The sequence below is a fragment of the Amblyomma maculatum genome, chromosome 9, assembly GCF_055883805.1.
Source record: "Amblyomma maculatum isolate TAMU_Amacu chromosome 9, ASM5588380v1, whole genome shotgun sequence".
NCBI classification, from domain to species: Eukaryota; Metazoa; Arthropoda; class Arachnida; order Ixodida; family Ixodidae; genus Amblyomma; species Amblyomma maculatum.
Window position 1 is genome coordinate 27183268 of NC_139352.1, and position 12698 is coordinate 27195965.

The following is a 12698-nucleotide window of genomic DNA, read 5'->3' on the forward strand; positions in this document are numbered from 1 at the left end:
GGGACGAAAAAAAAAAAAGAAATCAGCCAAATCAAACGAGTGGCCAGCCACCCAGCGCGGTCCTACGTTTTGTAAAGAATAGTAAGCGGTCCTATAAGTGAAAGTTCCCCAAGCTAGCAAGGGGAGCCGTTGCCAGAAGTACAGCAGGAGTGGCTAGGTGGCGATGAAAGCATATTTCGGATGACGCCATAAAAAGACACCTAAAAACTAGGGTAAGCCTAAAGCTTCACAGTAAGTATAGACGCTTCAGCACCTTAAACCCCGACCTTTAAATCCGCGATTTTTTCTCATTGAGGAACTGGCTGAGAGCTTTGCAAAGTGTTAAACGGCTTCAGTTGGTTCGGTTGTCAGAGGAAAGAAAGGAGCAGTGTCCGTCACACTTCTCGTGAGACACCTACATTTACAACGAACGACATACAATTGGAGCTACACGTATCGTCGGTTTCAACTCCTATCGCAAACAAGCCTTCAGCTTGACTCGCAGATTTATTTATTTACTCGTTTGTTTGTTTATCTGTTTCTACACAGTACATCATCATCATCATCCTGACTATACCCACTATAGGGCGAAGGCCTCTCCCATATTTCTCCACTTAACCCGGTTCTGTGCTAGCTGCATCCACTTGACCCCTGCGAGCTTCTTAACCTCATCCGCCCACCTAACTTTCTGCCGCCCCTGCTACGCTTTCCTTCCCTTGGAATCCAGTTTGTTACCCTCAGCGACCATCGGTTATCCTCTCTTCGCACTACATGTCCTGCCCATGCCCATTTCTTCTTCTTAATTTCCACTAGAATGTCGGTAACCTGAGTTATTTCTCTGACCCACTCTGCACGCTTCCTATCTATTAATGTTACCCCTACCATTTTTCGTTCCATAGCCCTCTGAGTTTTCCTCAACTTAAGTAGAACTCTCTTGGTTAGCCTCCACGTTTCAGCCCCATAGGTGAGTACAGGCAAGATGCAACTGTTGTATACTTTCCTCTTGAGCGATACCGGTAAGCTGCTAGTCATAATCTGCGAGTGTTTGCCAAATGCACTCCATCCCAATCTTATTCTTCTTGTTATTTCCTTTTCATGGTCCGGATCTGCGGTTACTACCTGTCCCAAGTAGATATATTGGCCGACTACTTCCAGTACTTTGCCACCTAACGTAAACTGCTGTTCCTTTCCGAGGCTGTTGAACATTACCTTAGTCTTCTGCATATTGATTTTCAAGCCTACCGTTCTCCCTGTTGCGTATTATGCATTGCGGTTGTATTTTTGTTTCTGCAATGCGTCGCCATTTCTACTGCAGTTATTTCCCCTCTGTGCAAAGGAACAAGCGACGTCGTCGCTAAGCAACCACCTTACATGTCACGTAGTTAATAAATAAATGTGCTTACTTGGCATCCGGGTCGTACTCTGACCATAGGCGAACGAACTCATCCAAGTGGTGAGGTCCCAGAATCGACCAATCGCGGGTCAGGTAGTCGAAGTTATCCATAATGACAGCAACAAAAAGGTTGATGATCTGCGCAGGGAAGAAGAATTATGCTTAAGTAACGCAGAAACCTGGGCGAGTTGGTGAACGTTTATGATGTAAAAAATAGCGCAAAAAACACAAGGACAGACAGGGCGACGCAGACAAGCGCTTGTCTGCGTCGCCCTTTCTGTCCTTGTGTTTTTTGCGCTATTTTTTACATCAGAAGAATTATGCACCCACTGCCACTCCTAGCAACTGAAGTCTACAGACGACGGCCTGGCATGGCAATAGTTATTACGGCCCCAACCATAAAAATGGATCACAATGTCCGTTAACAATTGTCAGATAGCACGAACGCAGCAGTTAAGAGCTTATCACTTCAGTTGTTAACATAATGACTTGCAGTAGCACTGGCATAGCCAACCAAAAGAGCTAATGATATCAGCAAGGCTGAATAGGAACCCTTAAGTAATAATGGCAGAAACATGAGTGCGGACGCTGGTTGCCACATTTTACTCTCCCCGCCTTGTAACCATACCCTCGCATGAGTAAGACACAAGAATTGTTCAGAGCATGGAACTGATTGAGTGCGCCAGTTTTGCGTAACACACAAATATCATGGCCCTCGAAAAGTTGCCCTGGTAAATATTTGCGAAGTGTGTTATTTGGCTTTATGATTCGTAGATGTGGAAGGTAATTTATCATAATCATAAAATTAAAATTCGGCACAAGTGCAACAGATGCCACGCGCTGCGTGCTATTAGTAGCAAGTAGGTCTCAATGTGGCGGCAGTTGTGCCTATCAGCTCATTGTGAAATCTCATTCTCCGTTTGTATGTAGCAGTAGTTGCTATTAACTGGGCAAAATATCACGTCTGGCAGGACATTTCCCCGCTTTTGTTGCAATAATAGAGCTTCCTTGGCGCTCTTGTCTTACCGCGACTCCACTTTGCTGCTGTATCGCGGTGGAACAGTTACCGGCGCTGTGAGGAGAATAGCTTCGAGGTAGTACAGACAGGCTTGATCAAGATAACACAGGTTGGATTAAAATGATGGCAAAAGTGTGAACCAAAACAGCTGTCGAAATTTGGGATTCGGCCCACTAGAGAGGCAATGTATTGGGCCTAGACCTCAAATTGAGGACCGTGCAATGCTCTGGTCTCTCCTTGCAACTAGTGCGCAGATTCAAATCGAGCTCCAAAGCAGTATTTCAGATGTGCGAGACACGCCCATGTAGCAACGGGTTAATGTCAGCTACTTTACGTCGCTTAGCATGCTCCTGTTTATTTTTGGGACCGCGATTTCATTTCGCAACTTCCAGCTTGGCAGCGAACAGCTAATTAAATATGCCTCGACAGTTGGTCAGGTTAATGTCGCCTGCCCCTTTTTGGATGCCAACGGCTGGGAAGATCACATTTTCTCAAAGTGAAAATCATTTATTAGAGTGAAAAATCCTGAAGAGTCTCTTCACGTGGCAATGTGCAGCGGGAACGATCAGTTATGCAGTCTGTCCGCCTGCATACAGATAGTGCGTGTCCGCGGAAACAGGAGACTTGCTCACCAGGAAGGAGCAGAGGATGTAGAAGGAGATGAAGTAGATGAGCGCCACATCGCTACCGCAGGGTGCCTGGTCGCCTTCTTCGGAGAGCTTGTCGCAGCGAACGTCCTCCGTGTTCAGGCACGACAGCATGATCTCCTGCCACGACTCGCCGGTCGCCGACCTGCGTCAATCGGGGAGGAGGTTCTGCCGGTGTGTTCGCGGACTGTGTGCCAACATATACCCTGCTAGTCGTGGCCGCACCCGATAGCAGTAGTGAAACGAAAGCCACTCACATCTGTTCATAGCGCTAGATTCCGGGTGATGTCATACGATTTCGCTGCCTGGCCAGTCCAAATTGCGTTCTGCATTCGGAATGACTTGCGTACTTCAACAGTATGTCTTGATTATATTACCACGACATATGGCCTAGTGCTGAAGCGGGTATTATCAGAGGAGGAGGAAGAGGAAGGGCTCCTCGGAGAAACAGAAAGACTGCAGAGGGCATCCCTCTACTGATTGCGTGGTGGTACGCCACAGGAGGAAGCATGCTAATCGGTCATTGCCGAACTACGCACACTCCGTGAGCGCTCTTTCTCTTACGTACACAGAGGCGCGTCTGAATGTCTCAGCTGATTTTTTTTATAAATGAGCCGAATAAAAAAAAAAGACTAAACACCTACATGTAGTAATTCTAAGATGTTGAGGATATGTTAAGTGTTTTCATTTTTTTGTTTTAACTATCCCGGACTACCACAACTTCTGATGGGAATACGCGTTCGCAGGTCCACTGTTATTCTGCTTGGACCAATGAGCATTATTAGCATGTGCAGGGTATGCTCCTCTCTCAATTCGATGGCCCTGATTTGCTTCCTAGCTGATCCAAATTAACGCCATTTTTTCTTCACCTCAATAACATAAGGTAAAATGGAGTCTAAAGACAGACTCCGCCCGCACCACCTTAATAATAGAGTGCAGTTGAGTTTAATTGAAGTAGGCTCTCCGCACCACTAATGTATCGTAGGTACCACCTCAATAAAATAAGGTAAGATGGAGTCCAAATACAGACTCCTCCCGCACCACTAATGTATCGTGGGCCTCCCCCTCTATAATATAAGATAAGATGGAGTTCAAAGACAGACTCCTCTCGCACCACTAATGTATCGCGGGTAGAGAAAATTCCGGAATTGGAGATATAAATGAAAAGGTCCATTCGGTTTGATTGGAAGTTAGTGAATGAAAGGTGGGAATGCTACTCAGCGACCCACAGCCGGGGGAGCGCTCCCGGGGAGACCCCACGTATCTCCCCTCGGACGTAGCGGAAGGGGTAGGTTGTAGAGAAAGGGGAAGTAGGTATAAGCATAGGGTTATGGGAGGTTGGAGGGGAAGTAGGTATAATGATATGGTTATGGGAGGTTGGAGGGGAATGTGGGTAGTGTAGGATTTTGACTGACAGAGAATTCGAGTCGAGCTCCCTTTCAGGCCAGGGCGAGCACTCGCTCTTACGGGAGGAGTGGATTTCGCTGCGTTCATCCCTACTCCAATGTACTCGGCAAATGGCCAGACTTTAATCTGGCGCACACTGATGGATACTCTTCTCCCGCTTTCAGTAAGCTAACCGAAAAATTTAGTGTCAACCCGAAATATTTGCACGAGACGGTATAGAGCTCATTCCGCCGAAACGCCGCCACCGCCAAGACGGCGGTCGGGAAAAACAGGCAGGACGCTTAAGCTCCGCCATTAGGTCTGTGATGAAACAGCGTTAATGGCTCCCTTTGCGGTTCCACCGTTAACCTATCAGCATTTATCTTTGTATGGGGGGAAACTTAACCCGCGCTATAGCCTGCCCTTAAGGTTTACTCTCTAGGGCTCAAGGTACACTTAACGTCTACAATTGAGGTAAAGTTTAAGCATCATCATAATTTTACCTGTCCCGTCACGCAGGGCAAAGACGCTTCCTAATGCAGCACCGGTTGCTGATTAGTTTCCGATGTAATGGCATCGCAGTCCTGTTTGACCAATGTATCATTTTTTGGACAATATTTCTGGCGACAGCGCGAGGTGTCGCTGCTCATGAATCATTAACTGAGACTTTTGCTTTAAAAACAACATTTCTTTCACGTGCAGCACCTCTGCAGAGCACTCCCTATACTTTTGGGCGCAAGAAATACGCAGAAATGCCAAAACACAATGCGTATTTATACTCGCCCTTCAGTTGGTTTTACGGTCAAGTTTTGTGTCAAAAAGAGGATGTTTTATCTCTTCAGATTTCAGACAGTAATAAAAATTGTCTAAGCTTCTTTGGTTTAGGTTTATAGTAATGAGGCTTAACATCCCTAAGCGACTCGGGCTATGAGACGCTATAGTAGAGTGCTCGGAAGTAATTTCGGCCACCTGCGATTCCGCCCAAAAGCCGCCGCTACTGCCACGATTCGATCCCGCATCCTTGAGTTCAGCAGTCGTGCGCCGTATACTTAGCCGCCGCGGCGGGTGCACTTGTTTAGTTTGGAGTAGGTTGACTCGCATGTAAGTATATAGTGTACATCTCGTTCTTCAGCATCATCTCAAGCGACTTGAGTGCACTTGGTTTGTCTTGACACAAGCTGGCGTACTGCCTCCAATAAGAAGGCTGCCACCAGGCGCATGGGCAGGCGTGCGCAGGTTTCTCTCGACCCGCTATTTCCTAGCCTGCTTTTACGATCTATAGAATTCGTCTCCCCAAACCGGTTTGCTCCAAGAAGGAGCAAAGTGCAGTGATCCGATTTTTCTGAAGGAAAGATATAAAATGGGATTATATATATCACAGGCTTTGTTTTACTGGGGCACTCTACCTACAGTCATGAGCTTGAGCACTCCGACTTTCATCTCTTTAGGTCTCGCAAGGGTGCTCGGCAAAGAGGTCTATTGTCCAGCAAATAAGAGCTCCGGGGAGGCTCTTCTTTGAACGAAATGAACTTCACAAGCGACCGAAAAGCTCCTTCTTGGAGGAAACATGCACACATATGGCCCCATAAACCAAGTGCACTGAAATGAGCGGTGTGGAAAAATCGTGCACCCGTTGTAGACAGGCCTATGTTTAAACAAACAATGCCGCGAAAAGTGTACACAATTTTTTCCTTACCCTCGCAATTGTTGCCTCAAGAATGCTACCCAGAGCTTTATCGTAGAAGCTGTGCTAGTGGCACGCGCCAAGCAGCACAATCCGTTGGCCCCAAATTGGTACTGTGCTGGAAACGTCCGGCCCAACATAAGACCAGTGCGTTGCCATCATAGCACCAATATTGAGCTGGCAATTTGCGCGGGGCTGCGCTCTGCGAGTGTTCCTTGTCGCACTCTTCCCTTTAAAAATGTTTGCTCGCCATGCCTAGCTCTCAGTCAACGCAAACCATCGGCCCATTATTGCTGCGTGTGGCCAATGTACAGGTCCTATGTAGGGCAAGGAATTGTCATTGTACTCCCGGCCGATTATTTGTGCTGCCTGAGCACCAGTCTGCATTTCGAACTCTCTGATGACATCCATGCGACCTGGGACCTCACCCCGTATTTTTCTCACCTGAACAAGACCAGCACAGCCTGCGGAAATGTCTGGAAGTTGTTGTTGCGATCGATGGCGCTGTCTTCATTCTCCAAACCAATTTTTCCAAAAAGCTGCGAGTGAGAGTAAAAGACCAAAAAAGTGCACGTAAGCAAGAGCAATGCGGGCGGCGCTGACGGCAAGCCAAAGGCTATTCTTGAGATGCACATCGGCAAGAAACTTGGCGGCTTACCTAAGCACTTCCTTAAAGAAGTAATGTGGTAGCATTCGGGATTATTTTAACGACTATTTGTAATTAAGTTGCGGCTACATAATTATTTTTTTGCATGCGTCCCAAACGGCAAAGCGTGCACGGATCACCAGCAAATCTCGCTTCTAACTGGCCACCGTTCCCTGGAAAGCTTCGGTTCAAGGTGGTTCCAACTTTTTAATGACCATGAATAAGTCCAGCTTCCTCTTGAGTGTTCTAGGAGTTTGCGTTGTATCACCTTTACGGACTATACTAGTCCAAAATTTCCTTTCACGTTATTCCATCCTACATATCCATCTTATCCTCATTTTCGGATAACTATTGACGGGTTATACCAATCTGGCTTAAAACCCACCTTATTTCACCCACTCATCCGTATTAATCCTAAAGTTTTGCGTCCATTTATAAACTAGGTGCCAGCATGTGATTAGTTTCTTGATGTCGCCTGAACTTGATTACGTCACAAATATCGATTAATTCAAATTTCCTGGCACAGAAAGTGGGGTTATCTCTGGATGACAGCATAAATGCTACCGCATGAAAACGAAACTAGTGACAGGTGCCTGAAAATTATTATTTGTCAGCAAGAATACTAGAGCATCAAAGCAGTACTCCATATAACGGCAACGTGTTCGAAGTGAGCAACTGCTGCGCGCTCTATAGCAGATCAGCGTTTCTTCACATCTGATGTGCACACGACACAAGAATGCCACCTAATATTTGGTTTTCTGCGTAGACAGCCGGCTGCATCAATTTCCTGCCCTATTGAGATCACACGGCTTCGTAAACTAAGCGCTCCTATCCTTTACTGACTGTCGGAGCACATACAAAGCGCAGTAGGGCGCACAGATTCCCTCAGAAGCGTTCAGATGATGAAAGTCATGAAAAGATCCTCCCTTGCAGGAAATGCAGCCTGGAGCTGAGCGCTGCACTGTGCATGTTGCGCGGTAACATGCAAAACACGCCACTCAGACGACTAATAGCTTAACCTGCAGAAAAGTTACCCGCTTTTTATGGTACCGAAACATTGTGTGGGGGGCCACGTTTGGGCACGTCTGGCCTCGAAGTTCACGCATAAACCGCATGAGCCATTCTTCCCCATTTAGATAGGGAAATGATTGGAAAGGACCACCTCTACCTTGGGTCTTTCATCCTATTTTCCCCTACGCGAACTCTCGGCGTACAGAAATACGGCGCAGCTTGTCCTTCAAAGGGACTCGAAGTCTTCTGCATGCATTCCTAAAAGGAATGATAACAAAGTACGAGTGGTGCATTTTTGCGTCGTGGGCATTGCAAGCATTCCAACTTGCATCATGCGTATCAGACCCACACTTTCAATCCGCAGGAAGCACGACACTGAAAACCAAAAGCGCTGTAAATGATGGAGAGAAAGGGAAGGGATACTCTTGCTCTCTTCTCCGAGAGTTAACAATGATCCAAAAACCACTGATGGGCGCACATTATCCAGTACACACTTCTTACCAGGAAGTGGCCACAGAAACACTGCAGAAGAGACAACCAATAGTACAGGACGACACGTTCGCTTTTGTCTGTAGTGTTCTTGTCTCTTCTGCGCTATTAGAGTGTTCGCTTCACTGCGCTCATTGACAAGCTCCGTTCATTCATTCACTCATAAACCTTTATTCATGAGGATGACCTGAGGCCTAGAGGGGAAGGGGGTGGGTTAAGTGAGGTTGAGGGCACCAGACTCCGACATGAAGTCTATCAAGGCACTAAGCTTGCGCTTGGAGTTGGTACTGAGGGCTGTACAGTCTTCTTAAGTCTGAATGTGATGAGCAGATGTGTAAAGGGTAAGCTCCACGTCATTCCGACCCTTAGTATTTCATGCATTCCACAGATGGCACCACCTACTCGTGCGCCGCACCGTTTCATCTCGTATAGTCATCTTAATCGTCGCACCCAGGCACGCTATCGCTAACGTGGCTCTATCGTGGCAGCCGATCGCGCCTCATGTAAAACTGCAGCACAAATCGTGCTTCAGAGAAAACAACGTTTTTATTAAACACTCGCGCTGAACATTGAACATCGTTGTCTTCATGAAGTTCCATCTGCGCCATTCCTTATTTTAAGCTACGTAAGTACGTCATGCATACACGCCACCTCGCTAGAGATAGAGACTGTAGCCGTGCCAAACAGGCTACCGAGACTATCGACTAACGAGAACCCAGATTGACTCGCTGCCTAGAAGCTAACCAGCCTGGGAAGGGAGCCTAGAAGCGGGAGCAGCGACTAGGGCTGCAGCCGGAGCTAACGCGTTTGAAACACTTATATCAGAGATAGTTAAACCTCGGCAATTTTTTGTCGACGCGGAAAAACTAGGATATCCATTTTTACCACCTTACCAAGAAATATGCGACAGCGATCCGCTCCGCTTACCTGCATTCCAATAACTGCATAGATGAAGAACAGCATCACAATGAGAAGGGCGACGTAAGGAAGGGCCTGCACAGAAAACGATGAAATGAAATGAGTGAATGTGCATATAGTGGTTTTAGGATTTATTTGATGTGATAGCATTCAACGCTGAATTGCAAAAAAAAGACATTCCCGGTAATTTAGGAATTAGCAGCTGGGGTTTGAAGTCATGAGACCAAAGATTTCTCATAAAAGTGTAGTGGAATCGAAGCATGGATCAATAAAGAATTATTCGGTCAGAGATCATTTTCGCAAATTAGGGGGAAAATAACGACGCGACTCCTGTAAGATCTGAATCCGCGACCTTCATAGAACGCATGCAGTATTCCAATAATTCAGCTACCGCAGCGGAAGCATCCGCTATGGTTTTCTTGGTTTCGCTTACAGTCGGCTTTGACAATGGTGATGTCATAACGAGCCCCTTATTACCGCGTCTTTGTCTGCCCGGCAGCTTAAATGAAGGGGAGCCTCATTTCTGGAAGTCTCGATAACACAGATACCATAAGTTTGTTGTCACACAGTTGCCGCCCTAAAAGTTTGCTCAAGTTCCACGAGGCGCTTACGATAAAAGTGGTGATTCTGTGCCTCCCGCTATGCACGAGGGCACCGCTGGTGAGCACTGCAAGTTATATTACAGGTATATAATTCACTCAAAATTGTACGGGCATCGGCATAGTCCAGTTACAAAAGCACAGTATGCACAATAACTACGTCGTGTGTTCCCGTTACTGGCATGTGACTGGTTTTTCTACTTTCAAACCAATTGTCTGTCAGCCATATGTTTACGCTAATAATATCCTTCTGGTCAACAGCCCTATTAAAAAGCTTACTGCGGAAACTTGACTCATTCGGTGCTATGAAGGCGACAGCATGAATGTCGCATCATGTTAGTTGTTGTTGCATATATGTTCGTTATATTCTACGAGTTTTTCATATTTATCATTATCACAAATAGTGCGTGCATCGCACAATAGCAACACCAACACTTATTCATCTTCAAACGACGAACTGTTGTGGCCTGGGAAAAGGGAGCCAGTCTTGCAGTCCGCAAGAACCTAATTTGAATTCGACATTATTAAAGTAACTGAATTTTATTTTCAGCCTAATTATTTTCTTTAGATTACATCAAGCTGTCGAATAAATTTGCCACAAATTCTAATGTTCTGAACCATTTCTGAGCTGTGATGTCACGCAGGCCGAGACTCTCAATTTGGCACCTCTTGCTGATTGGCCTCTGGGCGGCGACGTCACAGCCTCGCTTCACCCATCGTAAGTTTTTCTTGTTTTTTTTTTACCTTATAAGGCGTTCGCCTTAAATATAATCGAAATTTTCTCCCAGGCTTTTTTTTTTATTCCATGGGTTACTAGGACACAATCGTGTCATGTGCTTCCCAAAGGAAAAAGACTGGACCAGTTGACATATTGGCGTAATATAGGATCAACCGGAATTTTCGCACGGACACAAAGAGACAGGTATGCACGAGCATGTCGCTCTCCCTACGTTTACGTGAAATTTCAGTGCTTACTATATGTCACGCAGTTATTTCTTAGGAAACAACACATTAACCAAACCTAACTCCTTGAAGCCCAGCGGGACTACACGATTTCTCAACTTCCTTGCTTATCACTCATCCCTCGTGTCGTGAGTGGTTCACATGGGGGAAAAGGGGAAGACGCACCTGGAAGGACTTGATGAAGGTCCAGAGCAAGGTTCGGATGCCTTCGCCTTTGCTGAGAAGCTTGACGAGGCGCATGACGCGGAACAGTCGGAAGAAGTTGATGCTGATGATGTTGGTTCCCGGCTGGGAGGAAGGGGCAATGGAACGCGGCGAACAACACGGAGCGGCGTTAGGCTCGGCACCGTGCCAAAAAAGCCGCGCTGAGCGCTGTCTCCAGCCGCGCACTACTCGGAGCCAAGAGCGCCAAGAGCGTTGAAGGGCCAACACTACTGGCTTTTTGAAACACCCATAGACGCTGGCCTTCGGCACCTAGATGTCATCCAAGCTCTAATAAATGTCATCTAGCTGTTAAATAATACAATGATTTCAATAGTCTTCCTCTTTTTCAGGTATATCCTTCCTGAAAAAGGAAGGATATACCTCCGTTTTCTCATTGTAGGTGAAGAAGAAAATACGAATGATATTTTTCTTTTTTTTTTAATCCGGGGGCAACCTGTAGCTTCTTACCGAAAGTGTCCCGTCTATTATTGAAGAAATGAAGATCCTCATATTTCCCTCTATCCGGGAATGTATATATACACGTTTTGTATTTTTATTTCATATAATTGTATTCTGCTGTAACCTTATAATTGTATGCGACTTTTAGGCTGTCTCTTGGTTTTCGCTTGTATGCCTTCCATCGTAATTGTACACGACTGTATTGTTTGCAATTGTACTGTCTAACAGTATAAGTTTCTACAATTCAGGCTCTATTATTGCATGCACCTTATGCTACAGCGATGCTGCAATTAAGGCAGGAAGATGAAAATGGCTGTGTTATATCAGATCTATAACACGCGCTAGCTACCTGCCCGCATCCTTTCTGTACTGGTACCCGTCTTTTCGTTGAATTTTCTATACCCCGGAATAATTCGAGTATAACACACGCCATAAAGGCGGAAGCTCAGAACAAACTTATCTGCGTCGGGATGGGGACGGCTCATGGTAATAAGGACCAGAGTGGTTTTAATTTTCCGAATATCCCTTCAAGCGTGGCGCTGGCAGCTCCTCGTAGCACGCGCTAGAAGACATCTTGCTGGCACGGTCAAAACCAGTGCCACGAAGAGGTCGCTTCGCCGTGTCACATGACGTGATCGGGCCAGGCATCGATCTAAACGTTTAAGTCTCTTGCACTCGTTCGACAACAGTTCCACGACCCTGACCAAACTGTACCTCAAGCTGAAATTAAATTAAAATTTCAGTAACAACAGCACAAGCTCAGCACTGCATGCTGTGAAGAACTAAGCAAATGAGTCATCCCCGTACATTAGTCTGCGACGCTCAAGCGACCTCTTCGAGCAACGTGGTTGTCACTGCGCTCATAATAGTGCATAAGAAAGCATGCAAAAATTCATTCCTCGTTCATAGCGGTCTTCCCACCTGGTATAATACAAGAAGCCATTAACTAAACTAGTTCAGAAAGATTGTGCGTCATAAGAGCAGTACAAGTATATCGGGCTTCTTGTATTACACCAAGCGAGAAATCCGTGCTAAACATATTCGTGCTGTGGCCTTAGAGCATGTAAGAATTAATTTATCTAACAACAAGCTTTAGCGAAATCAACGCTTGGAAATTAGACGCAGGATCTGCTTGACGAAAGGTTTGGCTATTTGAATAATACTGACGCGAGTAGAAGCCAAGTTATATTATTTACTGCAAAGCTTCAGGCTCAAATTACAAGCAGACGGTCGCGAACGCCGAGTTAAATTTGTTCCGACGATCGTCGACAGTAATATTTAACTTTCGCGCTGATCGATGGC

At 46.0% G+C, this 12698-nt stretch overlaps 1 protein-coding gene across 7 annotated transcripts in view; it reads right to left on the reverse strand.

Annotated features, from left to right (window-relative positions):
* LOC146178643 (muscle calcium channel subunit alpha-1-like) overlaps positions 1 to 12698 on the reverse strand; it is a 240850-nt gene that overhangs the window by 39432 nt on the left and 188720 nt on the right. For all 7 annotated transcript variants that reach the window (XM_084578446.1, XM_084578444.1, XM_084578443.1 and 4 more), the window contains exons 32-36: positions 10899 to 11021; positions 9181 to 9246; positions 6552 to 6646; positions 3023 to 3182; positions 1383 to 1510 (exon numbers count right to left, since the gene is read on the reverse strand). In XM_084578446.1, the coding sequence (XP_084434572.1) occupies positions 1383 to 1510; positions 3023 to 3182; positions 6552 to 6646; positions 9181 to 9246; positions 10899 to 11021 (572 nt within the window). The remainder of the gene's footprint in view (positions 1 to 1382; positions 1511 to 3022; positions 3183 to 6551; positions 6647 to 9180; positions 9247 to 10898; positions 11022 to 12698) is intronic.